General features: G+C 48.0%; 2 protein-coding genes across 4 annotated transcripts in view; both read left to right on the top strand.

The window, feature by feature from the left end:
- VSIG10 (V-set and immunoglobulin domain containing 10) overlaps nt 1-9,248 on the top strand; it is a 32,636-nt gene extending 23,388 nt beyond the window's left edge. Inside the window, exons 5-9 of one of the 2 annotated variants that reach the window (XM_036014798.1) lie at nt 925-1,218; nt 3,538-3,648; nt 3,948-3,960; nt 5,419-5,645; nt 6,666-9,248. In XM_036014798.1, coding sequence (XP_035870691.1) covers nt 925-1,218; nt 3,538-3,648; nt 3,948-3,960; nt 5,419-5,645; nt 6,666-6,721 — 701 coding nt within the window. In that variant the 3' untranslated portion in view covers nt 6,722-9,248. Of the gene's footprint in view, nt 1-924; nt 1,219-3,537; nt 3,649-3,944; nt 3,961-5,418; nt 5,646-6,665 lie in introns of both variants that reach the window. The other variant, XM_028528133.2, reaches the window with a different exon arrangement.
- A 1,620-nt stretch (nt 9,249-10,868) lies between these two features.
- Nucleotides 10,869-27,821, top strand: part of WSB2 (WD repeat and SOCS box containing 2) — a 19,078-nt gene continuing 2,125 nt past the window's right edge. The window contains exons 1-8 of one of the 2 annotated variants that reach the window (XM_028527894.2): nt 10,869-11,031; nt 17,475-17,643; nt 21,605-21,849; nt 21,987-22,118; nt 25,303-25,403; nt 26,460-26,632; nt 27,380-27,490; nt 27,608-27,715. In XM_028527894.2, the coding sequence (XP_028383695.1) occupies nt 11,019-11,031; nt 17,475-17,643; nt 21,605-21,849; nt 21,987-22,118; nt 25,303-25,403; nt 26,460-26,632; nt 27,380-27,490; nt 27,608-27,715 (1,052 nt within the window). In that variant the 5' untranslated portion in view covers nt 10,869-11,018. Of the gene's footprint in view, nt 11,032-17,443; nt 17,644-21,604; nt 21,850-21,986; nt 22,119-25,302; nt 25,404-26,459; nt 26,633-27,379; nt 27,491-27,607; nt 27,716-27,821 lie in introns of those variants that run through there. The other variant, XM_028527893.2, reaches the window with a different exon arrangement.

The raw sequence follows: 27,821 nt of genomic DNA, 5'->3' as shown, positions 1-27,821 counted from the left end.
AGCCCAAGATCATGTTGGACTTCTGACCTCCAGTGCTAGAAAAGGATAGTTCTGTTGTTGTATACCACTAAGTTTGCAGCAAATTTGTTATAGCAGCAATAGGAAACTAATATGGCTGCCTTATTGTCCCCTCGAACACCCTTGTCAGGCTCGTTTTTTAAACATCATCATTGTGGTTATTATACATAGAAGCCTATAGTGTAGAAGTAAGGATGGTGATCCACAAAAGCTCGACCGCTTGGGTTCCAGTTTCACACAGGATAACCAGATGACCTTGGCTGGCCTGAGACTTCCCCTCTTCCGGCATTGAAAGCCCCGTGTCCCAGGAACCCCCTTCATCTTTGGCAAACCAGCATAGCTGGTTGCCCTAAATCCCAGCTGCATCGCTTGTTTAATCGTGTGACTTTAAGCAGGTTACTTGAACTTTCTCATCTGCAAAGTGGAAATAATGACAGGCTTGTTGTGAGAACTGATCGGGTTAATATGTATAAATAACAGGGCCTAGCCCATAGTGGGTGCTCAGTACATGTTAGCTTTTTTTTTTTTTTTTAGAGCAATTTTTTTAAAGATTTTTATTTATTTATTTTTAGAGAGGGACGGGAGGGAGAGAGAGAGACAGAGAGAGAGAGAGACAGAGAGAGACAGACATCAATGTGTGGTTGCTGGGGGTTATGGCCTGCAACCCAGGAATGTACCCTGGCTGGGAATCGAACCTGGGACACTTTGGTTCCCAGCCCGCACTCAATCCACTGAGCTACGCCAGCCAGGGCACATGTTAGCTTTTATTGTTAATATAAGACCAGGTGTGGGACAGGAACTCCTGGAGTTGCTTCATTAGGAAGGGAATAATATTTTTGAAAACCTTAGGCCAGGGCTTCAGTCTGCACAAGCATGCGTCTTTCTTTACTTCCCTCTGGTGACCAGGGAGCCCCTCCCTTCTCTCGGAGCCCATGAAGACGTGTTTCGTGGGGAGCAACGTGACACTCACCTGCCACGTGTCTGGAGCTTACCCGCCTGCAAAGATCCTGTGGCTGCGGAACCTCACCCAGCCCGAGGTGGTCATCCAGCCCAACAGCCACTACCTCGTCACCCAGAACGGCCCGAGCTCCACCCTGACCATCCAGAACTGCTCCCAGGACCTGGATGAAGGCTACTACGTCTGCCGGGCTGAGAACCCCGTGGGGGTGAGGGAAGTGGACATCTGGCTGAGCGTCAAAGGTGAGTGACACAGTGGCTCCAGATGAGGAGTCTGAGAGCTTCATGGGATGCGGTACCAGCATGGAGACGCTCAGTGCTTCCCTGCGTGTGGGAGAAGGCATATCTGCTTGCTTGTGGCTTGATGGGATGGATAGCAAAATTAATGTCTAGTCCTAAATCTTGAATGTTTGCATAGGAATAAAAACTACTGAATATCTGTAATATACTAGAGAATATCAGTCTGTATATGAAAAACATATATAAATACAAAATATATACAAATTAAAAATATAGAATGTAAGTTGGGAAGCATAATAGCAAAATGAAGACCTAAGAAACTACGTCACACCTAAGATACGGAACAGGGTCGCTGTTGCTAAAGCTACCTGTATGTATTTGGCCAGATTGAGAAAACAGCCTCAAAACTAATAGAATGGGATACCCACTTAAATTTTCATTTCAGAAAAACAAAGAATAATTTTAAGTAGTGTAAGTATCTCCCAAATATTGCACAAGGCATACATACTTAACTCTAAAAAAATTGTTGTTTTATCAAAATTCAGATCTAACTGGGTCTCCTGTATTTTATCTTGTAACTCTACCTGTAGGCCCCTTTTTAGTCTCCTACAAAAAGGTAACCACTATCCTGAATTTCATGTTTTAGTTAAGAAAAAAAATTGCTACATATGTACCTGTTGAAATAATATGTTGTTCTTTATTTTTGTTTCTGAGGGCTTTTTTAAAGATTTTATTTATTTATTTTTAGAGAGGGAAGGGAGGGAGAAAGAGAGAGAGAAATATCAATGTGAGGTTGCTGGGGGTCATGGCCTGCAACCCAGGCATGTGCCCTGACTGGGAATTGAACTTGCCACACTTTGGTTCGAAGCCCGAGCTGAATCCACTGAGCTACGCCAGCTAGGGCTATTTCTGAGTTTTAAAAAAAGGGTGATTACCATACAAATGTAGTCTTTTGAGACTTGCTTTTTTTACCCCACACTTTGTTTCTTGGAGTTATTCATACGGATGTGCACGATTATACTTTGTACCTCTTCACCACTTGTATAACTTTCCTTTGTGTCACTCACTATTATGCAACGAAGTCACTGATTTTCCTGCTGATATATGGTTTCCGATTGTTTTTTGTCTTGATGAACAAACAGTGTTGCTATGAAAATATTTTACCCAACCCCTGTGTGTACATATATACACAAGGTCCCCCGGCAAGTATTTCTCTTAAGGTATGTACAAGGAGGGTAGAAATGAAGTGTCACAGGGTATGTGCATTTTTACCCTTATGGGATAACTAAACTATCTTACACAGTGATTACACCCATTTCCATTCACAACAGCAGTAGGGGAGGGTCCTTGTTCTGTTTCTTCAGGAGCAGGCTTTGTGATCTGATGCAAAATGGAACCTCATCACGGTTCCGATTTGAATTTCTCTGATTACTCATTATTTTGTGTTTATTTGCTCTTTGTATTTCTTCAGTGAAATTCGTACATACTTGTATCTTTTGATGCCTGACTCTTTCTTATAGATAGATATGTAAGCATTCTTTAGAAATTCTGCATACTGATTCCTTATTCGTTTTATGTTGCAAATATCTTCTTTCAGTTCCTTGTTTGTCTTTTTCCCTTTCATGTTATCCTTTAATTAGCAACCAGTCTTACTTTAGTGTACTTGATTTTATGAATTTCTTTTTATATCATTAGCAATTTTTGTCTTAGAAGTCCTTCACTGTCCCGTATTCACAAAGATATTAACTGTTTTGATGTTTTGCCTTTTATAATTAAATCTTGAATCCATCTAGAGTTGACTTTTGTGAATGGTGTGAGGTCAGGATCAAATTCCCACCCCCCTGCCTGCCCCCCAATTTGGATAACCATTTATTCTAGCACCGTTTCTCAAATACTTCCTCTCTTGACTCACTAATCTGTCATATATCAAGTTTCCTTTTATGTGTGGGCCTGTTATTGGATTCTCCATTCTGTTCCATTGATCACTGTTTATTGAGGCGCCAGTAACTCACACTTATTTACTGTGCTCTTATAAACACTCTGATATGTGGTGGACACATAGAGATTTTAATTTTCCACTGTTCTTTTATATCACATGCTTGACTTGATTCCCACCAGCTGTTCCAGGTAGGGAGATGAGGTGTTTGTCCTGCTTCGCAGAGGGGTCATATGGCTTGCCCCACATCATGAAACCAAGATAAGGCTGGGACCCAGGCCACGGAGGGGAGGCCTGGTTCTCAACGGGCAGGGGGTGGGAGGTATTACTCTCATTGCTGCATGTGTGTCAGGTGGAACAGTCAACGGTGTGATTTGTCTTTGCAGAACCTTTCAACATCGTGGGAATTGTGGGAACCATCGTGAGCCTCCTCCTGCTGGGAGTGGCCATTATCTCAGGGCTCATGTTGTACTACAGCCCTGTGTTCTGCTGGAAACGTAAGGGCGTCTTGGGTCCTTCGGCTTCTCTTCCAGGCTTTTTGCCAGGGTGTGGCTGGGGGGAGGTGGCCCCTGTTTGGCTCCCACCTGAAGCCCCTTCTATAGGCTTCTTCCTTGGGTCCAGGTGGGCAATAATGAAGCCCCTCAGTACCATCCAGAGCACCCTGTCCCCTCTCACGTTGGGTCAGTTTCCTCCTCGTCCTTTTTTTCGTAGATGTCAGATTGATTAAAAACTTTTGAGGGGGGGGTAACGTCAATGTTATTTGAGACTAATTTTTTTTTCTTTCTCTCTTTAGTAGGAAACACTATCAGGTGAGTGTCCCCTAGACTCAAGTCAAAATACCTTCTCCATGATCTGTCTTCACTGCTCTTTTGTTTCTTTTCATAAGAACCACAATAGTCTCTAATCTTGAGGACCACCCAGTGCCTGCACTGGGCTGGGGGCTTCATTAGGCTTTTATCATTATAAACTCATAAAATCTGCGTTTTCAGGGAGATCGAGGCTCAGTAGTTCCCACAGTCTCATCCAGGAAGCAGAGGGCGGTGCTTGCATTCAGACCTAGATCTGACCGATTCCAGAGTTCACAGTCCTTTTGCAGTGCTAGACCTCAGGGCGGGGCACGTCGCTGGGCTGTCACTGAGGCACAGAGCCCAGGTATTCGTGCATTTATTTTACCTCATTTCCTAAAAAGAGCTAAAAGGAAGAATAAGTCATATTCTTACCGTATGTTTGGAAAGACTACTTTGAGCATGCCTTGAAGCCCTTCCCGGTAGGAAAACCTCAGTAGGGGGCAAAGTAACTAAACGGAACTTGGGTGTTTTATTCCATACGGAGATTCTGAGTGGGAGCAAAGAACTCTTTTGTGTTTTTCTTCACCCGTTAGCAACTGTGGGATATTACTGTTTTCAGAACACCACTCATAATGAGGGGATATGGTTGTTTGGGGACCTTTTTTTCCCCGTGGGAACAGTGTTACCTTTGCCGCCACACACCCGAGGGCCATTGTCCCTGTGAGTCCGTCATTTCCCAGGTGTGTTTCTCCCAGGAGGTAGCAGTGAGGCATAGTGGGAAAAGGCTTCGGAATGAGTGGACCTAGGTTCAAATTGCAGCTCTGTCATTCCCAAGCCCTTTGCTCATGGAAGATCCCTGACCTTCCGGGAGCTTCTGTCTCCTCATCTTTCTCAGAGGGAGACTGTGGGGATGAAATGAGAGTGTAAAGCTCCTAGGGCTGTGACTGGCCCATGGTATGTGTTCCTGTTTCCTCCAGAAATGTCCGACTGGGTAGACAAAACCAGTAATGAGCTCAGAGCAATTCGGTGCTGAACAGCTGGGCATGGACTTCAAATGCAACAGTAGTTCAGGACTTCGGGGGCCAGGAGAGGACTTTGGGCCTTGAGTAATGAGGAGGAGGAGACGTTTCAGTTAGTGGAGCAGAGATAAGGGCGTTTCAGAAAATGCCCTTTGTGTACATGCTGTGAGGGGGACTGAGATATTAGAGGCCTGGGACAATGAGGTCACCCTCCGGAGGAGCAGGACAAGAATAAAACTCACCCAGAAGAAGATAAGATTATTTGTAGCACTCCGTGACTGTGTCTCTTCGAGAGATGACAGTCGCGCTGTCACGTCATGACTTAGCCAAGTTGAATGCAGGAAGAGTGCTCCGTGTCACCAGAGGGGTTGCAAAGAGCCTCGTGGTTCCCACTCTGCCAGGGCTGATGTTGGCAAAAACAGGGCCTCTTCCTGACTATTTCTCCCCCTTTGGCAATTAGGGGACAAGACATGGCCGATGTCATGGTTTTGGTGGATGAGGAAGAGGAAGAGGTGGAGGAGGAGGAAGAATATGCTGCAGGACAGGAGGAGGAGGAAGAGGAGGAAGCAGCAGTTGACAGGGAGGAATCGCCAAAACAAATACCCAAGCACGTCCACATTCACAGAGTGACCGCCCTGGTGAATGGGAACATAGACTGGATGGCCAATGGACTCCAGGCTCTGCAAGGTGAGCCCTCCCCCACCCCACCCTTTGTTAAAAATGTTTCTTTTTAGAGAGAGGGAAAGGGAGGGGGAAAGAAAGGGAGAGAAACACCGATGTGCAAGAGAAACATGGATCTGGACCGGTTGCCTCTCACACTCCCCCCAACTGGGGACCTGACCCACAACCCAACCATGTGCCCTAACGAGGAATTGAACTGGCGGCCTCTTGGTCGGTGGGATGGTGCCCAACCCACTGAGCCATACTAGGCAGGGTGAGCTCTATTTCCTTAAAAGCACTCCTGCTAGGTTGTGGGGAGATTCCCAGTAGGAAGTCTCTACGTGCTTCCTTAAAGGCTGGGGAAGATCGTTAATCTGGAACCTGAGGATCTTTTACCAGCTGCCAGCGCAGTGACGAAACTGACGTTTACCCAGTGCCTGCTCCAGGAAGGGCCCAGTGTCGGCATTCCTGGGGGCTGGAAGAGACAGACAGAACATCCGATGCAGGGGGAGCTTCAGGAGACCGGGTGGAGTGGGCAGACTGAAAGCTGTGGGGAAAACGAAAACGGAGGCAAGATTTAACCCGCACTTTGAGAGAGAGGCAGAGGAGCTGTCACGAGGAGGAGTTTGATTCATTGCCCGATGAGTGATGGGATTAAAAATCACAGGACCTCAGGAGAAGGACAAGAACTTGGGGGGGTGCGTTGGTCAGGAGAAGCCTAGTGGAAGAAGTGGGGTAGGAGGCAAGTGTTTGAGGACAGTCGAGTCTGAATAAGCCCGAAGGAGAGAGCGGGCGGGCGTGCCAGGTGAGCAGAATGGCCTGAGCAGGAGGAAGGGGGGACGGTGTCAGACATGCCGGGGGATGTTGAGTGGAAGGAGCAGGTGGAAAGGGAATGCACACCCTGTCTCCCCTGCTCCTCCGGGAAACCCGATTCCGAGGTTCGCCAGTGAGGGACTAGAAACGAAGGGGACTGAAGACAACGGATGGAAACAGGGTCGCCTCCATCGCCGTCACTCAGAGCCGGGTTTGCTTCTCCCTCCTGTGCAGACGACAGCGGTGAGCAGCAGAGCGACCTCCTTCAAGAAGAAGACAGGCCAGTCTGAAGGAAAAAGAGATGTCCTCCGTGGTCCTGTCTCAAGAGCTCGGGAAGCTGCAGCGAAGAGGAGCTTTTCATTCGCCTTTGATGTGACTTGCACCCCTGCCTGAGGGCTTAAAACGGTTTGGGGCTCTCGGCAAACACGCACACACAAACACACACACACACTTTTTTCTTTCCTTTTTTAAAAAAATTGGTTTGATCTGTTGTACCTTTTTAAAATGATGCTAGAAAGCTTTGGGAACAGGCAGCGTGGGGGTGGGGGAAAGCTGCCTTTGGCATCTAAGGTGCCCTTTGCGCTGTGACCCCTGGCGATTATCCAGGTTGACTGACGCTGATTTGGGGGGAGCAGGAGTGGGAGGGGGCACTTGGCCTCAGTGCCCTTTGCCATGAAAGGTCTGTAACCAGCTTACCTCAGCACACTAGGGTATGGTGTGGGGCGATAGGGACACTTCCTTGATCACTGCCCAGGTGAGTCCAGGCACCGGGTAAACGTCAGCGCACTGGAAAAGGGGAGGAGGGGTCGCCTGCTGATGCTAGTCAGGGAAGCCGTGGGGTTCAGGTTTTTGGAGTTGGAAGCGCCCAGACTGGAATCTGGGCCTTGCTACTTGTTTCTCGGGCTTGGGTGGGTTGCTTTACCTCTCTCCCCTGGGCCTCAATGTCCTCATCCATAAAATAGCTGAAATCGCAGCTACCTTACAGGGTCATGGTGAGGGCTTTGGGATGTGAAAGTGCCTAGGAGGTGCTCCATAGGTGGTCGTTACCTTCTTCGCCTTCCCTAAGTGGAAGAAAAAAATGTCCTTTGTAAGCTGTGAGCTGCTGCCTGGGCCCTTCATTCTTCTTTGTAGAATGGTTGCAGACGAGGGCATTATCAGAGCTCTCCTGATGTTTGCTTCCCTGCAAATACAATTCTGTTCAAAAGAGGCAGGGGCCCGCAAGAGAAAGTGCCTTTCATTAGAACCTCGCCTTTTGCAAAGCTTCATATTTATACAAAAGCCTCTCGTATGATACACTATTAGCTTTTAGACTTTCCCATTCTTCCTTACTCCGGTGACTTTGAAAGAAGGCAGGGGAAATGTTTTGTAAGGGAGTGTCTGGTGAGAAGTACTCCTTGGGCAGGCCAGTGCACTTGGCCTCGGTTTCTCCATCTCTGAAACGGGGAAACTTGTTTGCTTCTCTTTAAGGGTATTATGAAGATACACTGATTAATAATGCTACGTTTTGAATGCAAATAGCATGTGATGAGTTTAAGCTGCTGATGCTTCCAGTAGAGCCTGTACAGTTTAGAGAGACTTCCCCTGATTTAATTCAAATCTAAAAATGTCAGGGGTCTTATGTGCAAAGGGTGTGTGCTAAGCATAAAAATCTGACTTGAATTTGCACTCTTAATATTGCACATTCTGCTCTGATGGGCAAGACCTAGCGCTTGAAGGAGAACTTCCCTTCTCCAGTAATGGGGACTGGAACTCCTAAAATGAGACACTGGTTATGTGCAAGGTTACCCTGCAGGTGTGCCTGGGGTTGGTCTATTTTCTTGAATGAAGGATGAAGGGACTAAACTGAGCAAGTCATTGGAAGTGAGTCCTGGCCCCAGCTGAGAACCCTGGGGAGCTCAGGAGCTGGCTGCAGATTTGTGTCCGTCAGTCAGGAATAGCTGTGAACTGCAGTCTTGTCGGGCTGGTCTTTTGCTGCGTGGTGTCTCGTGTATGTAAACCACTCTAACCAGCCTAAGTTAGGGTCATTTACAGAACAGGATACTTAGGTTGCTTCTAAAGTTACGTAACCCTGAGCTCGTCTCTCCTTTAGAATCTTCCATGAGTTCCATTCCCGCCTACTTTGCAGAGGCAACAATATTTTCAAAAATGAAAGGAAACTGTAGCAAAAATTCCCTGGCTGGGAACACAGGATGATTTTCAAGACCACTGTAATGTTCCTGCAATTTCCTCTTCTCTTGCACACGCACTTGATAGGTAGGAAATCTTCAACACAGAGTTTTTCCACTAGCAAATGGGGGCTTCAAGGTCTTGGTGCCAAACACTATAAACCCTGGACTAGCTGAGCTGTGACTATCCCCCCTTCTGTCTGAGTCCCGTGTACACATTCATGTGGCTGGGTCAGTTAAGAACCCAGGTACTGTGCGTCTTCAGATTTTAAGGATTCTTTTTTTTTAAGAGTTAGAGGTTTTTTTTTCCCCTCTGTTTTAAGATGACCCATCCCCAAATCCACAAGCATGTTGACAAGGAATTACAGCCTTTGTGTGGCAAAGTCCAAGCTGTTACATTATGCTTTATGCTTTATGTACATTGTTATCTGGGTGTGCGGTGCATGCACAGACCAGCTCTCCTTATCAGAGCCAGGAAGGGAACTATTTCAGGGCTATCACAACGGCTGTTTCTTTCTTCCAAAACCTGGTGGACATTGGGGAAAGGGCTCCTGCACTCTTGTGGCTTTGATATTAGCTCCACTTCTCACAAGCACATACAGGCTCTTACTGCAGCAGGAAAACACATGGTGGAAAATTTCCATGACCCATGCACTGGAAACCTGGAAAATCATCCTTGCTGGGCAAAATGATGATGATGCAATAAGTGCCAACCGGTATTTCTCTCCATGGGGCTGGCCCGGCTCTGCTGCAAAGAAAAATAAGCAGACCCTCTGCATTATTTACATTTTAATATTTGCTGTGGGGGTGGGTGGGTTGGGAGCAATTCATTCTGAGGTTATTATAATGGATTTTTTTTTAAAGATGATGCAATAAAGTTATTTTTTAAGTAAAAGCTTTCGTGAGCTTGAGGCTTGATTAGTAAACCGACAGATTTGGGGAAATGGGCTTACCACCCCCCCCCCCATTTTCTTTTTTTTTCTTTTTACTAGCTCTCCTACTATGGGTAACAATGGTGCCCTTGTTGCTATTCGCTTCTTTTCCCCGGCTGGTAGGCACCACCCACCCCCTAACCTCTACCGAGACACCATCAGTGTTGGTAACCTCCCTGAGAAGGTGGCTCTTCTATATTTTCCTCCCTACAGAAGGCTTTTTGCTCAGATGGCCGGCTTTGGAAAGGGCCCGAAGTCACCGTGGAGAACAGGGAACCGAGGGACCGGCGACAATTTAAATCCGCTTTCGCGTCGCGGTCCTTGGTGGTGGTTTTGGAGATGCTCCCCGGCCCCCCCACCTGCCCCGCTACCTGTGCTCCCCACGATGTCTCCCCCCCACCTCCACTCCCGCTCGAGTTGCCCGCTCCTGTCCCTGTTCTAGGCCTTTCCTCTTAGGTCACCCCCCAACTTTTTTTTTTTTTAACTAGACTCCAAGCTCCCTGGCTCTTGGGCAATGCCGTCCCATTTTCGCTGCACTTCCCTTCCAAGCAAACCCACGTTTCGTACCTCAACCTGTTTCCCTCGTCCCGTCGGACCCAGAACCCCAGCGCGTTCACTTCCGCTCCCTCCCGTCCGCGAGCCCCCACCCCCAGGTCACACCCCTGTCCCCCAGCTCGTCCGCTGTCCGACCTCCTCCATTCGTCCGCACCCCTCCCGGAGGCGGGCTGCCGCTGCGCCCCTCGCACGGCAGGCGCGTTCCCTCCATCTGCCCCCGGCTTCTCTCTTCCCGGCCCCCCCTCCTCTGACCCCCAGCCCCGGTCTCTCCTGGTCCCGCCCCCCCTCGCTTTCGGTCTCCCCAGTCCCCTTTCTATCGGGCCCCTTCCCACGCGGCGCCCCCTCCGGTTCCCACCCTGCCCCGGCGCCCCCGGGCTCCCCTCAGCCCTGCCCCGGCCGCGCGCCCCCCCTTTCCGCCCCCCCCCCCCCCCCCCCCCCCCGTGCGAGGGCCCGGCCCACGTCCTCCGCGACCCCGCTTCCCGTTCCTCCCTCCACTCCGGCTTTTACCCCGCTCAGCCTCGCCCGCTCCGCCCCGCCGTCACCCGTCCGCGTCCCCGGGCTGGCGTTCACCTGGGTCCCCTCCACGTTTTTCCCCTCGGCCAGCCCCCCAACCCCCACAGCCTGGTTTCCCCCCCGCCCCGCTCCCCCCCAGTCCCGGGTTTCCCTGGGCCCGTCCCCTCCCACCCGGTTCCCCCTCTGCCCGCTCCCCGCACCCCACCGCACGGTTGGATCCAGTCCGCGCCCCGCCCCCCGCGCGGCCCCGCCCTCGCCCGCCGCCATGTGACGGGAAGCAGCTGATGGCCTCTCCGGGTGGCCGCGGGCTGGTCGGGGCCGCGACCGGGGCGGCGGCCGGGACGCGGGCCGGCGCCGGGACGGAATGAGGGCCGAGGGCCCGGGGGGCTGAGGCGCCCGCCGCGGGGCCGCGCGCGTCCTCCATGGAGGCCGGAGGTGAGTGGGGCCGGGGCGCGCCGGTTCCCGCCGGCGCCGCCAGGCCCGGTCTCCCGGGGGCGCGGGGCGGGCTCGGCCGCGGAGGGAGAACGAGGCAGGGACGCCGGGCCGGCGCGGTCCGCTCGGGCGGACGGGGGTGCGCACCCGGCGCCCAGCTTTGTTTCACTTTCGCTGTCAGCGGCCGCCCCGCCGCCGGCGGGACCCGGGGAGAGTGGGCCTCGGCGTGGCGGGGACCCGCACCCCCGAGAGAATGGAGGGACCCTTGGCGGGATGCGGGGGGCGCCCAGCCTGCAGGGGCGACGCCCGGAGGGGCGGGTGCCCAGGCGCCCGGTGCCGCACCCGCACGTCCCGGCGGGAGTCGCTGCGCCCCTTCCGAGCTGCAGCCGCCCCTGTCCCCAGCGTCATCGCCGTGTCTGCACGGCGGACGGTGATGGGTCCTGCCTCGGCGCCGGCGGGAGCTTCCCCAGCCCTCCCTGTCGTGGCGGACGCCTGTGGGGGTGTGAGAGAGACGGGCGTTCAGGGGCTCCCGACTCGCGGGGGGCAGGGGGGGCCGATCCTGGGCGACTCGCGTGGCAGGTTCAGCGTCAGGCGCGGGGTTGGGGGGGGGGCGAGGTGCACACCTGCCTCTGCCCTCCTCGCTCGCAGCTGTCAGCAGAAGACGGCGTGGCGGTCGGGGGAACATAGGATCCGACGTTCCGGTCTCTGTGGGCAGCGTGACCTTGTCACGCAAAGGCAGGAAGCTGGACACGCGCTGCTCGTTCCCCTTTCCCACTGCCTCGCCCCCGAAACCCCAGCTGCAGGAGCTCTCGGGGTGCGTTTGGGATGGATTCCGGGGCCCCGCGCCTGCGCACCCGCGTCCACACGCGGAGGCAGCTTCTCTGGGGATGGCTCGCAGGAGGGGTCAGGGCCTGCGGCCCAGACGAGTTCTCGAACCTGGTCTCTGCCCGCGGAGTTCGGGCTGCGCCCAGTCTGCCGGGCTCTGGTTACTGAGAGGCTCCCCCGCTCGTGGGACCGCTCATGGGACCGGGCAGCGGTGGCGGGCTGGCGGGCGGGGGCTGCAGCCCCAGGGTGCTCCCCGGGGCGGTGCGAGGTTTTAATTTGGGAAGTGACATTTCTTTGTTCCGGAGTCAGGCGTCAGTGGAAGGTGTGGAGGCCACTCTCTCCGCCTTCCGATCCAGATAAGGGCCTGCTTTTCAGCGGCTGTGCCACCCGGAGACTCTTTGTGAAGGGCCCGCCCTGCTCCGGCGAATCTGCCTGGGATCTTTTTCCAGCTTCCGCTGTCACTTCCCAGCTCCTCCTCGCGTTGTCTCCAGGCGATCTGCAGCCAGCCGCCCTTTCAGCAGGAATCTGTTCCCAGTTCTGGGTTTCTCCTGACGATTGACAGCCGTGTTTTGCGGTGTGGGCAGAGCTGTTGAGAGCTGCCAAGCTACTGTTAAAAAAAAAAAAAAAAAAAGCCTAAGAGTTTTACATTCTTTTGAAACTGAATACGGCCTATTGTAACAGGATTACAATGGACAACAGGAGATATTTCAGAGCAGTGCTTAGCTTTCGTTTATTCATTCAGCAAATATTTACTGTGGGTCTGCCATGTGCAGAATTCTCTAGGCCAGTGCTGGCCGTTAGAAATGTAATGCAAGGCCCATACGTAATTTAAAATGTTCTGGTAGCTGCATTAAAAGAGTGAAACCGGTGAAATTCATTTTAAAACTATTATCATTGTCAGTCCAATGTGTCTGAACTACCATTTCAACATGTAATCATGATGACCGATATATTTTAGATTTTTTGGTGTTAAGTTTCAAGATACAAAGTGTATTATATGCACTATCATAACTTGGACTCGCCACATTTTAAGTGGCTGGTGGTCACCGTACTGGACAGCACAGCCCAAGAGCAGTGGACAGATAGGCAAGTTTGGGGTGGTGGGGGGAAGAGATGGACAATAAATACATAAAGATAACAGGTGCATTCAAGAAAGGATAGATGAGTGACAGTTACGACGAAAATTGAATGGAATGAGAGGAAAGGGACTGGCGTACTTTTTTTTTATTTATTATTTTTAAATATATTACTTATTTTTAGAGAGAGAGGGGAAGGGAGGGAGAAAGAGAAGCTGAGAAACATCAATTGGTTGCTCCCTGCACAGGCCCCAGCCTGGGACCTAACTCGAAACCCAGGCGTGTGCCCTGAATGGGAATTGAACCGGCAGCCTTTCACTTTCCAGGGTGTCGCCCAACCAACAGGGCCATACTGGTTGGGACAGGAGTAGGCCACTTCAGATCATGAGGACAGGAACTGTTCTGAGAAGGTGACAGCAGCAAAGGTCTGGGGACTCGCAGGCAGAGTTTCCCAAGCGGATGGAACATTTAATGTCATGATGCGGAGGACAGGACAAACCACCTTGCTTCCTGCTGGCCAGAGTTAGAGCTTTCATTTCTGCGTTAGGGCACATCTTCTTTCACAGGAGAGGCCCGTGATGAGTATCTTTCCATTCAGCCTGTGCGTCCATACACATCCGGCTTGTAATTAGAAAACCCCGATGTTTTTCTCCAAGAAGGGCCATGGCAGGTACAATCCCAGAGGAAGCCAGATCCTCTCGGCTGTTTTTTTTTTTTTTTTTTTAAGTTTTGCACTAATTATGGCTTTCTCTTCCAGCAGCCAAGTTTAGTTGGGGCCCAGACTCCCCTTCAGAATTTCCTTGGTTCTAGAAATGAAGAAGAGACAGGAGTCGCTGGGTTCTTTCTTCTTTTAGCTCCTGGATTCCTGAGCCTGAAATAGCAAGAGATTAAATCCCCAAATCACAAAAATAGAGTGTGAAATCTGGGTATGGCTCCTGTTAAAGAAGCATTTCATGTGAAATGTTTCGCATAGGCATCGTAATAGTTTAAGAGGCTTTGTTTCACTTATATTTGAAGAGGTATACGATGTATATTTATTCAGCAAATATGTACTGGCTGCCTGCTCTCTGCCAAGAGCTCTGCTAGGAACTGAGGATAAACATACAAGGTCCCTGCTCCCATGGAGCTGACATCCAAGTTGGGGAAGACAGTTAATAATCAAATTTGTGATTATGCTGTAAGGAAAGTAAAGTGAGAAGTTGTGAAGGAGATTGGCTTGGAGGTCAGCGAGGGGCTCTCTAAGGAGCTGTCATGTAAGCTGGGACCGGAATGAAGATAATGTGCCAGCCATTGAGGGACATTCCTGGGGAAGAGAGTAGTTGGTGCAAAGGCCCTGAGCTTGGGACTGACTGAACTCGGCGAAGGGCTGAGAGAAGGCCAGTGTTGTAGAGCCCGGGGAGGAGGGAGACAAGGCAGGGGCCACTTTCGGCAGGACTTTGAGCTCAGGGTGAAGAGTGTGGATTTCTATTTTAGGAATGATTGAAACTCATTGCTTTGAGGGGTGAGGAGAAGGGATGGTAGGGGCCAGAGTGGGAGCTAGGAGAGCAGTTGGAAGGCTGCTTAGTGAGAGGTGATGTTGCAGAGATTAGAAAGAGGGGTAGCCATGGAGATGAAAGGAAGTTAGGTTCGCCAGGTCTCTTGGAAACATTTGATAGAATTTGCTAGTGGATTTGGATTAGGATGTTAAGAAAAGAGAAATCAAGGATGGCCCCTTTTCATATTGCGGGGAGCCTCCGTGGTGTCCAAAGGATGGATAACGTGCATGTTGCGCAGGGAGCGAGCCAAGGGTAAATATTGCCAGGATGTAATGAAGAAATTTTCATCTGGGTCAACTGATGAAAATGTACCTCCAGATCAGCCTATGTTATTTAATATTGTCCACATTCCAGTCCTCAGCCTCGGCCCTACTGGCATTTTGGGCCAGAAAATTCATGCGGGGGCTGACCTGTGCACTGTAGGATGTTTGCAGCATCCTGGCCTCCACCCATTAGATACCAGCAGGACCACCCCAGTTATGACAACACACATGTCTCCAGACAGTGCCACGTGTCCCCAGGGGTCAAAATTACCCCCAGTGGGTACAAAATTACCACTGGGCTACAGATTAGAGCTGTATTACCATAAGAAAATAACCTAGAAGTAACAATAATGAAGGAACTGGTGCAGGATTGCTGCATAACATTAAGAGACCTGTTTTTGGGTTTAACATATAAAGTAAAATATTCTTACCATGCAAATATTCATATGCAGAGGAATATGCTTCGACAGACAAATGAGAATGTAAATGAAAGGATCACATGTGCAAACACATTTCTAGGGGGAATTACTGGGGCCTGTACAAATACCAGTTTAGACCTATGTATTTTTAAAATTCTTATTTACTGATTTGAGAGAGGGGGGAACACCAATTTGTTGTTCCACCAATTCATGCGTTCATTGGTTGATTCTTGTGTGTGCCCTGACCAGGGATCAAACCCACAACCTTGGTGTGTCAGGATGATGGCCTGAGTGACTTTAGTAACCTGGCCAGGGCTAGACCTAATATTTTAAAACCTAGATTTACAAGTAGGAAATCAGGGAATGAATATAAAGGAAACTTCCTTAAATAGCAAAGCCACCAAAGGCTCGATATGATTTACAAAAATTCCTTTTAAAGGCAGAATTTTCAGCAACGTACTTATTTTATAAAACAAGATATACTCATGCATTTTCCCATAATGCTTATACCAGAAAATATTATATGTACATATATAAATATTGTATACATATATGCACATATATATGCATCTTTACCATCTGTTTCATTGAATCCAAGATATGCCTCATATATGCCATATGTATCACTGAGAAAAAAGTACTGCCTATTTAACTATGGAAGTCATCACATGTAAGACACATCCTGATTTTCAAGAGGTTACAGTGTGAGAAGACAGCCCTGGGGGTAGCTCAGCTGGTTAGAGGGTTGTCCCCGATACGCCAAGGTTGTAGGTTTGACCCTTGGTCAGGGCACATACAAGAAGCAACCAATGAATGTATAAATAAGTAGAACAACAAATCGATGGTTTTTTTTTTTTTTTCTCTTTCTCTCCTCCTTCCTCTGTCCCTCTAAAATCGGCAAGTAAAAATTTTTTTGAAGTGTGAGAAGACCCAAAGATGTGTCCTAAAATATATGTAATATGGACTGTTTAAATTAGTATCTATCTGGTAGCAGCTATAAAAGGGTCAAAATCTCAAAACTATTAAAGTGGAACATACACATCAGGAAGTGACCTCATTCAGGATGGAAGCCAGTTTTTATATTAGTAAGTATCACAGTCATAGTAGTCAAAAAATTCTAAAAGCCTTTTAACTTAGGGGCTTCATCAGCCATTGAGAACCTTCCATTAGAGTAGGGAATTTAACCAGGGAACTGCTCTTTGGTGGATGAAGAAGCATCGATCCAGCAGCTACTCTTCATTAGGTGCTGTGTAAGGCCCAGCAGACACAAAGACTAAAGTCTTCTTGCCGTTTTTGAACAAGGGTGTTTTATATTCTGGTGGGAGCCGGGTGGGTGTGGGCAGGAGAGAGAAATGGGTTGCTACAGGAGAGAGTGAAATAAGCAGGGTGGGACTGACTTGCACTCGGATTGCGTGAGATCAGGGTACACTTCTCAGTTGCTGATCCAGATGGGATTCTCATAGGCAGAAAATGAGTCCAGGTGTGAATGAGAATGGGCTATTGGGGGCTTGACTCCTGTGTGGCCAGAGTGCAGTGTTAAGGGAAATGTAACAACTCTTGTGTGTTCAGGGAGTCGTAACGACTGCTGGAGCCCATGGTGTGGGGTGGAAGCCCTGGCTCAGCTGCCTTTGTTGTGTAGGCAGGTGGCACAGGTTTAAAAGAAGTGGGGGGACGTGTGATGTGTATTTTAGCTGGGGGCGGGGGGGAGGGTGGGTACTTGGGGACAGGAGTCTTGTAGAAGATCTGAGCAAGATGGGATGAAGGTTTCAATGAGACCTGAGGGGAGATGGAAGTGGGAGGCCATATTAAGAGGTCTCAGTGAGAGCAAACAGGGCAAGTGCTGAACATTTTATTTTAGCCTCTATGATGGGGAATGTGAGTCTTTGGTACTCCCTCCCCCCCTTTTTTTAAACCTGTTTCCCAGTAACAGGTTATTTTGAGGAAAATTTAAATACATTTGAACGCCTCCAGATCTGTACCATCTAACATGTCCTTGCCTGGTCTGGTCCTGATCTTGTCCTCTCTCCTTTCTTCCCCTTCAGGCATTCATAGGAAAATGAGGCTCCGTTTACTGGGTTTACCCTTCCAAAGGTTACTCTGAGTCACGGTTAACCAATAGAGGGGAGTGCCAGAGCTGACTAACCGGGGTGAAGTGTGGCCTGTGGCTACTTTTATTGCCTCAGGTCACTTAAATGACCATTCCCTCCCAGAACCCGTAGTGTCACCCTTTGCCAAGGGGAGACAGACAGTGGCTTTCCTGTGTCTGAGTCAGGGAGGTGGAGAGGGAAGTGAGGGTGCTTGTTTGAAGCAAGATGTCTCATGTCCCAGAGGAACCACTGCTGCTGGCTGAACTCAAGCCCGGGCGTCCCCACCAGTTTGATTGGAAGTCGAGCTGTGAAACCTGGAGTGTCGCCTTCTCCCCAGATGGCTCCTGGTTTGCTTGGTCGCAAGGACACTGCATTGTCAAGCTGATCCCCTGGCCGCTGGAGGAGCAGTTGTAAGTACTCTGGAACCCAGAGGGACGAGGGAGTCCTTGGGATGAGGAAAAGGAGCACTTGCTCAGATTGCTTCTGTTCTTTGGGGTCTCCTTGCCCAAGGACAGGAGAGGAAAGAGAGCAGAACGGTTCAGAAATTGATTGTTGGGGTTTCCAGAGCCCTACACACTGTACATGTAGAGTGTATCAAGATTGTTAGCCCCAAGTTTTAAAAGTAGATTTATTGAGATATAATGTACACACCATACAATTTGCCCATTGAAAGTGTATCTGTCACCATGGCTAGTCTTAGAACATTTCCATTACCCACAAAAGAAACCTCACATTGCTGAGCCTGGTACCCTCCAAACCCCTCTATTCTCCAGGCCTGACCAGCCACCAAACTATTTTCTGTCATTCAAGATTTGCCTATTATGAACATTCCATATTAAGTCATGTTCTATGTAGTCTTTTTTGAGTGGCTCATTCACTTAACATGTTTTCAGTTATCCGTGTTGATGCCTGTATCAGTACTTTATTTCCTTTTATTGCCAAATATATTCCATGGTATGGAGACACCACATTTTGTTTATACATTTATCAGTTGATGGACATTTGGGTTTTCACCTTTGGCGATTATGAATAATGCTGCTATGAACATTTATGTACAGTTTTTGTGTGTACATATGGTTTCATGTTTTCTGTATTTAACTTTGAGGAGCTATCAGATTTTCCAAAGTGGCTGCATCATTTTACAATCCCGCCAGCAGTGTGTGAGTTTTTCAAATTCTTCACACCCTCACCAACACTTGTTATTGTCAGTGGTTTTGATTATAGCAGAGCCATCCTAGTTGGTGTGGAGTGGCATCTTATTGTAAATGGCTTTGATTTGCATTTCCTTGATGGCTACTGATGCTGAACACCTTTTCATGTGCTTATTGGCCCTTTGTATGTCTGCTCTGGAGAATTGTCTATTCAGGTCCTTTGCCCATTTTAAAATTAGGTATTTATCTTTCTATTTTCTACCACGGTTTAGTTTCTGATATTTTTCTTTCTTTGGGTCAGTGGGTCCCAGTGTCTGAATGCTGTGAACCCCAGTCAGAAGGCCCAGCATCTGCCTGTTTTCCTTCTCCCAGGAAGGAAATCTACTATTCAGTCAACATTTGTTGCAAATCTTCCTTGCCTGAAACTGAGCTAGGGTGCTGAGAATCCTAAATAAATCAAACACAGCCCTGCCCTTGAAGGTTTCATTTGTTTTGCTTTGGGCATTTCTTATAAATTGCATATTAGATTTAACTTTTTTGTAAGTTTAGTCTGAAACTTGTTGCCCTGTTAGTAGGTAGTGCCATGAGAGTTGCTGAGATGGATACTCTGCACACTGCTGGAGTTGAGGGGTATAGATTTGTGTGCTTTCTGGAAGGAAGGCTGTTTGGCAGTAGGCATCAAAAGACCTTAGAAATGTTCTACCAGTGATTTGGCATCTCAGGAATGGGGTTATCTATTTACATACACTGATTGTCATCATGAAATTAATTATATAGTAGTTAAAAGTCAGAAATAGTTTCGTATCTAGTGATAAGAGAATGATTAAGGTCATTGTGGTATTTCCATGTTTTTGCAGCTGTCAAAGATTGGTTCTTCTGTTTGTTTTTAATCATGATTTTCAGTTCTGTCTAAGGTGATGTTAATGATAATGCCAAGGTCATTCATTGTTTATTGATCCACCCACTCTAAATAAAGAGGACTTAACGTCACATCCACACCTAAGTCTGATATAAAAAAAAATTTCAAGCATAAAATGAAAAACCTGTTGTTTTTATTGTATGTAGTCTTCACATATTAACGTTAATTGCCTTATTTTCAAATTTTTTTCACGTTTCTGTTATTTTTATAATTTAAAATAATTTTTAAAGTCCTTTAAAAGGGGTGGAAGACTATACCTTCAGGAATTATTTCTATAGTTCATTAAAAAGAGGGGGAGTCTGGGACAGTTATGTTTTTCTTAGGATTGTTACACATTTTAAAAAATCATGTGCTTTTGATAATGGGCAAATAAGTGGTATTAACTAAATAATTGTCCTACTTTTAGAAATGATATCTTTAGAAACTTCAGTTTGAGTGGAGTTCTCCTGATGAATCCCCCTTGCCCTTTAGTTACCCCTTCCCAGGTCCCCACCAGCTCACGCCTTGATTCACCAACAAGCTCAGAGAAGTCCAGGTGTTCTGTTGAGCAGGACAGTAGGCTGCCACGCCCAAGACTTGTGCTCTAATTCCAGATCTTTCCCTGATTCCGTGACCACAGGAAAGTTAACTCTCTACCCCTAAAATTTAGATTTTAGTATCTCTTCCTAGAGAAATTAAATTTATGATATTAAAATGATTTAATATGTAAGTGAGCCTTAATTTCTTTGGAGTAAAGTAGCTATAGAGTATCCCTTAATTCAAATACAGAAATTAGGATTTTAGTAAAAACAATGGAAGTTCCAGACCGTCCTACAGATTTTTTTGTGGGCTACCTTTTATGTGCTTCTTCCCTGGATGGCAAACTCGAGCCCCTGCTCCAGCGCCAGGCAGCTCTGCAACGTGTGGGGCTGTGTTGGGGTGGGCAGGCCCCGTCAAAAGATGTTTATCATCATATCCAGATGTTTTGTCAGAATAACAGAATTTCGGTCTACATCTGGCCATTTAGACCAGGGGTCAGCGAATTTTTTTCTTTAAAGCTTTGGACAGTAAATATTTTTGGTTTTGCCAGCCGTAGGTCTCCGTGGAGACTACTCACCTCTGTTGTCACAGCATCAAAGCACCCATAGATAATAAGTGAGCAGATGGGCACGGTGGCCTTCCGTTAAAACTGTATTTATAAAAACAGGCTGCTAGCCGAGGCATTGTTTGCCAAACTCTTATTTAGATGAATAGTTTCAGAGCTCAAGGAAGCTATACTTGCTTTAATTCCTTCTGATTTTATAGGCGAGCATGGTTAAATTTTTAAAATATATTTCAACCATACAAGTGACAAAAGATGATTTATTTACTTTTGAGAAACAAGTGTGATACATAAGGAGGTCCAGCTACATGTTCCCGAGTATAGGATTTCTCATGGAACCGAGTTCCAGCTTTATAATCTTGATTCCTCTAGAAAAGTGTGACTTCATATTTGCACTGAGAAAGTGAAGCACAGACAGGAGACTTTGAGGTTTTCTGGCTGAACCTCAGGCTCTCTCACTGCCCTTGCCTTTGAGAGACTGTCTGCAAGACGGAGTGGTGGGAGGGTCTGTGTCTTAGGGACAGAATCTCGTTTAGCTTATCTGGGCCTACGTTTCACTTCAATTCGAATGTAAAGGAGAGGGTCAGATTACTCAGTGCACCCCTGAATAGTTCTGTGGCTTCTTTCTCTCTGTCGACTGTCCTGCTGGTTGGTTCCCATGCCGGATATACCATCAGGGACAGAAGTGATAGAGCCTCATTCATGGATTGGAATGTAGCGAGCAAAGGGGGAAATCATTGTGTACCAAAAACAAAGTGTGTTGGCAAGAAAAGGGTTTATTTTCTTGGTTTTTGGAAGTTTTCTAAGCTAGAGACGGGGTTCTCATCAGGCAGGGGAGCTGCAGATGGATCTTCAGGCTCTCAGTCATATCCTAGTTTCACACCCACAGTGTGCTTGCTTTCTCGTGGAGAAAACTCAGTGCATCTTTCCTTCCACACACCGAAGCCCAAGAGAACTTCCTGAGGAAGCATACAGCCCCCCGGAGCATCTGTGATGTAGTTATCCCACCCGGCAGGCCACCCCGTTGCAGCGCTTTCACAGATGCAGGGAGCCAAGGCCAAGAAGCCTCTGTTACACGAGTTCTAAAAAGAAAAGTCATACCAGAGTTCACCAAAGGCCCGTTTGTTTCTTGGGCTTGGAAGTCTTAAGATAACCAGGATGAAAAATTGGTTAACTTAGTGACAATTTCAGACTCATTCAGAACTCTCTACTTCCCACAGCATCCCTAAAGGGTTCGAAGCCAAAAGCCGAAGCAGCAAAAATGACACAAAAGGGCGAAGCAGCCCAAAGGAGAAGACTCTGGACTGTGGGCAGATTGTCTGGGGTTTGGCCTTCAGCCCATGGCCCTCTCCACCCAGTAGGAAGCCCTGGGCACGCCACCCTCCCCAAGTCCCAGACGTGTCTTGCCTGATCCTTGCTACAGGACTCAACGATGGGCAGATCAAGATTTGGGAGGTGCAGACAGGTAGGTCATTGCTGGCCGGTACAAGTCCTGGAGGCTTGTGTGTGTGTTCTCATCAGGGGCCGAGGGGCGTGTAGCTGTGATGGGCAGACCAGGTGCCGTCTCCCCCACCCACTTGAGTGCTCTTGTTTTCACTCCAGGGCTCCTGCTTTTGAATCTTTCCGGCCACCAAGATGTTGTGAGAGACCTGAGCTTCACGCCTAGTGGCAGTTTGATTTTGGTGTCTGCATCTCGGGATAAGACTCTTCGCATCTGGGACCTGAATAAACATGGTATGGAGGGTGCGGGACTCCTGAGAAGCTTGTCTGCTTCTGATGCGTGGGTCACCGGCCAGCAGTGATCACGGAACGCTGCGGGTGGCTCGACGATACGTGAGAAAAAACATGCACAGAGACAGACTAGTTTCTGTGGAGAAGTAGGGACGGAATGGCCACCCCCTCTAGTGGGGAGCGCGCCAATTTACTGTCCAGACCTGCTTTTATTGGGCTCGTTTTGCATAATAATTCAGGTAAAGTACAGTACTCATTAGGGGGAAGTAAGGAACAATAGATAACAAGGAACTCTGCCGGAGTCGGGGTCAAAGAGCTGTGAGACTTTGAGGAACAAACTAACTTCCTCCTTGGACCCTTCTCATTCAACTGAGAGCATTCTAAACAAAGCAGGTTTCACAGGATTTTACATATTCTTTCTTAGGCCTGATCACCCGGGGAACCGCCCTTTTCAGCACAGAGCTGCACCACCCTGTCATTGTTTCAGGCTTAGGTGGAGCAAGGGAACTAAGGCAATAAGGAGATTTTCTCCCAGACGGTGAGGACTCAGGCTATGTCAAAGCCGAGGAACGAGGGTCCATCATCCCCTTTTGCTGCAGCCCCCAAAGTCCTTCTTTTGGGGGACCTCCCACGTGATCGTGCCTGTCTTAGGTCGTTCCCCCCTTGGGGAATCTTACCCGTCTTTGGCTAACCGACCAAGCTTTGGGGTTCAGTTATGAATGAAGCAGCAAAAGCGGCGCTCCTGCCAGGGAGATAAGCTTTTGTCTGCTTGCTGGCTCATGGTTCCAAGGGCGTTCCCTTAGCCTTAGCCTAGGCGGGGGTTACAGCTTCTGATACCAGGCAGGGCGGTTCCCAACATGTTTCTCTCCTTTACCAGTGTCGTTACCGAGAGTAGTGTTTCTCGGTCTTTCTTCCATTCTGCTTTAGGAACTTTTCAGACATTTTTTTCCTAATTCCTCTCACCCATTAAAGATTTTAATACTGTATATCTAATGTAATGAATGTATATTTATGCTTTGTATGTTAAAAGTTAGATTATTTTTTACTAATAGAATCCGTTTTTTGCCACTATGGATATTTCCTCTATTGAAAATACATGATGTAGAATACCTTCACTCACCATGGCACTATGGATGCTTTGGGCTGGATAGTTCTTTGTCGTGGGCTGTCCGGTGTAGTCTAGGAGGTTGAGGGTCATGCCTGGCCTCTACCCTCTAGATGCCAAGTAGCACCCTCTACGCTGTGACAACCAAAAATGTCCCCAGACATTGCCAGTGTCTACGTGAAGGGCAAAGTCTCCCCAGGTTGAGAACCCCTGACCTAGAATGAGTCATCCATGTCGGGAACTTACCGTTAGAAGTAAAGTTTCTTTGTGAAGTAGAATGTAGGCCTAGAAGTGTTCTCTCAGGCTAGAGAGGGGTCAGCTCTTATGGAATTCTGCCTTGAGCAGAATTACATACAGGACTGAGCCAGTGAAGACTCCTACGCGTCTCTGGTATTGATCCTTAACTGGAAAGATGACATAGAGAAGGGGGGTTGTTTGACAGGCCATTTGTCCCCCCAACAGGGCCGGGGACGCAGGGTCTGGAGGGAGGTGGAAGGGGGAAACGGTGACGTGGGCAGTTCTTGAAGACACACGCTCATCCCTGATAATGCAGAGGCGCCGGTACTCTTGCCTGAGTCATGACTGTTCCCCAAACCGTGGGAGGGGACCTGTCTCTTTCCCCCTTAGAAACGGGGCTGATGATTTGTCAGAACAACTAAGGAGACGGTGCTGGTAGTTTCCTCATCTAAGGGCATCTGACCACTAAGAGAACTCTGTATAGTTTCTGTCCATTGCTGTGGACCTTGTGGTCGTACAGGCCCAGACAGGCCTGCTGACTGGGAAGGCTGTTCAAGGGCAGTGCCACTTTTACTATGTGTCTGGAAGCAGCTTGCCACCATCTGAGGAAGGTCCTTGAAGAGGCTTTGAAAATCACTTGGTGGCTGGGAAGCTGAGGGTGACTGAGAGTGGGCAGGATGGACTAGACCAACTGTTAGGGCTTTTCAAAGACAGTAGAGTATACAGTAGTGTTCCCAGGGCCTGGGTCATGTTCTTACTTGATAGCTGACTTGAAAAAAATCAGTACTTATCCACACATACCCCTAAATTTATAGGTGCATGTAAATGACCATATACATACTTTAAAATGTTTTCCTTTTCCTCTTATTTTGACTTGATTCCTCCTCTGACCCCCCACCCCTGGCCTTCATCATCTTTTTCATTCTCTGTTGCATCAGATTCCTCCATAATCTCCCTGTAATCTTATAGCCCATGCTAAGAATCTTCCACAGTTATTTCCATATTTTGCTTATGCTTGCCTAATCCTATGTGGACACTCACACTCTTACATTTATGGGTTTGGGAGTCATTGTTCCACAAGAATGGAGTCATAGTCTTCATATTTTTTCTGAATCTTTTTTTTTTTACATTGAAGATTACTCTTTGGAAAATCGATATTCTTAATTTAATCTGAATTAGTGGGGTGGATATACCTGTTGCAACTTTTATTCACTCATTTCCCCATGGATAGGCATTTTGTTTTTTCCAAAAACTGAGACCCAGAGAGATTACATGAGTGACCCAGGGTTATGTCTTTCCTGAAGAGTAGAGCCAGGGTTCGTACCCAAGTTTGCTGACTCTAGAGCACGTGGCCCTTCTAGCTGCACCATTGCTTACCCAGACACCCTGATGGGGGGTGGGGAGGTGAGGGTATGGAATGAGATCCTTGTGACCATGGAAACCGTTACAGAGAGAATTGAAAGATAAGCACTCTCTCAAATTTGGAAGGATTCTTCAAAGTACTTGAGGTGGTTGGGGGAACCGGAAAAAAAATGTTCTCTGCTATCAAAGGGACATATCAAACCTGATTTATATACTCCCCGTATCCTGATGATCTTGTCAAGTTTGGTGAAACGGGTAGTGATTTCCCTTTGGGGTCAGAATGTTGTATTAATAGATTTCAGGTGTTAAAATGGCAAGTTCTGTCGTATTTCTTTCTCTGCCTTAAAAAGTGGGGGTTGGGGCTCAGTTAATAGAGAACTGGGTGGATATACCAGATGGGTGGGCCATCACTACCAGTTTTTCCGTCTTCCCACTTTGTTGTTGTTTTGAGACAGCTCACTGTCTGCTTCTTTTCTCTGCCAGGTAAACAGATTCAGGTGTTATCGGGCCACCTGCAGTGGGTTTACTGCTGTTCCATCTCCCCGGACTGCAGCATGCTCTGCTCTGCAGCTGGAGAAAAATCGGTAAGTCTCACACGTCGGGTGCCATTTCCTGTATTGCTTGAGTTCAGCAAGACCTGGAGGTCTGGAGCAGCCTTGTGTGTGAGGGGGTAAATAAGCCAGATATCCTCAAAACCTACCTGAAAATCAGCCCCAACAGAAGGCATGCTGGTGGGCCATGACTTCCTCCTGCATACCTCCCTTTTGATTTGCACTTTGACACGAACCCAAAAAAGGAGGTGTTGAAGTTGATTGCTGCCACCATCAGAGGCCTGTTTGTCTTTACAAATGGTAAAGGGGTGCTCTTAAAATTTCTTTTCCTCTTTTAAAAGTTGCAGCCCACATAGGGACCCCGATTAAGTATTAGAAACCAAAGAACAATTTGGGAACTTTTGTTTGAATTTTGTATGTGCATGGAGCTGTTTGCTGTGACTGACTTGGGAAAGAATTTACTATTTGGTACAGCCCAGGTGGTTAATCATTCATTTGAAGTTTGGAACTATGTAAAAGTGAGTTTTCTTAGCGGAAAGAAAATACAATCGTATTTTCTATGATTCTGAAAAGGGTTTAAAGTGATGAGCTATGTCAGATGTACAGTGGTGGGTAGATTGCCATGGTCCTGTAAGCACGAGGGCATAAAATGGCATGGCAGGGTGCTACCACTTTGTCGGTAGCCCTGGAGTTCAGTCTTCTGACCCCTGTGTTTGGTTTTAAATCAAGATCGCCCTGTGTACTAGGTCTTCATCCACACAACTGCATGTTTGCAAGCAGGGCTCAGAAGCAGAACTCGGAAGTCTCTACTGATACATGTTAGCTGGCAGTCTTGCTGTGGTCCCTCCTGTTTATGCTTCCTTAAAGTAAACTCCATGAGTATGACCCTTGGGTAGGCGCCTCAAGAATTCAGAACTGTTACTTTCTTTAAGCCTATGTAATTCGTTTTGGAAGAGCTGTAGAGAAAAGGGGTGGAGAGCTTGCCTTCATCCGGCCACGGGGCCTGAGGTGAGCATTGCCTTTTACTCACTGTTTGCCTTCTAAGCATTTTGGTTCCACCCCTGACCAGGCATCTGTTACTTTCCACAGGTGTTTCTATGGAGCATGCGGTCGTACACGTTAATCCGGAAGCTAGAGGGCCACGAAAGTAGTGTTGTCTCTTGTGACTTCTCTCCTGACTCCGCGTTGCTTGTCACGGCGTCTTATGATACCAACGTGATCATGTGGGATCCCTACACTGGCGAGAGGCTGCGGTCACTCCAGTAAGGGCCGAATCCCTGCTTACGGCTTCCTTGAGGGGTAACTGGGAGAAACCTGTGTTGGGTTAGACATGTCCTTTTCAGAGTCTGGAGCACAGAAGGGGGCAACTTGGGTAAAAGACACAGTGGATTCAGTGCTTATTCTAAGTCTGGTGTACGGTAGTGTTTCCCTGTCAATTAAGTTCTTAAATTAGACTCGAGAGCCTTCAACTCTCTCCTGACGTATGAGACTGTACTTCTTTGGATTTAGCATTAAGAAACCTGAAAGTGACTCGTTTTTTCCATTTACTAATAACTGTAGTGACAAGTTCAGAGTGATCCTCTTATCGAAACTGCCATTTCCCAAAATGAATTTTCATGTTCTCACAAGTGTGTGTTTTTTTTCTTTTTTATCTATGTTGTTTCATGAAGCAAATAATAGGTAGTCCTATAGTTATCATGTGACTTAGCCTAAAAAAGACTTTCAGTCTGTACTGTGGCCTTTAAGTGAGGGCTGACCTACTTTGCATAAGGAAACCAGGGCAAGGAGTGTCAGAGCCCTTCGGCCCGCTCCACGAGACACTTGGAGCCTTACGGAGTGGACCTTTTCCCAGGCGCCTTCCCTGATCTGTAAGCCCCAAGGTTTCCACATGGGGTACAAGATGCATCTGGGGCCTTTTCATAGGCAGATAGTTGACTTCCCGCCTGGGGATGATCACAGAGGGTGAAGGGGGGTCATCCCTCCAGGCGTACTGTTCTGTTTCTCCCCAGCCACAGCCAGCTCGAGCCCGCAATGGATGACAGTGATGTCCACATCAGCTCCCTGAGGTCTGTGTGCTTCTCCCCCGAAGGCTTGTACCTCGCCACCGTGGCAGATGACAGGTAACACGATTCTCTTATGTGTTGTCAGAGCAAGTGCTTGCAATTAATTGTGGCATTCCCCTAGGGGTCTGGCCCCAGGTTTGCTAATGCGCAAACATACTTTTCTCTCTCATCCAGACTCCTCAGGATCTGGGCCCTAGAACTGAAAACTCCGATTGCATTTGCTCCTATGACCAATGGTCTTTGCTGCACATTTTTCCCACATGGTGGAGTTATCGCCACAGGGTATGTATCTGTGAGCTGAACAGACGGGCAGCAATATCTGCTGAGTACACCATGTAGCTTTTTAAGGAAAGAAAGCGTTTAGAATGTTCTTGCCTGTGAGGAGGGC

The sequence above is a fragment of the Phyllostomus discolor genome, chromosome 13, assembly GCF_004126475.2.
Source record: "Phyllostomus discolor isolate MPI-MPIP mPhyDis1 chromosome 13, mPhyDis1.pri.v3, whole genome shotgun sequence".
Lineage (NCBI taxonomy): Eukaryota > Metazoa > Chordata > Mammalia > Chiroptera > Phyllostomidae > Phyllostomus > Phyllostomus discolor.
This window is presented reverse-complemented; position numbering and strand designations above follow the sequence as displayed.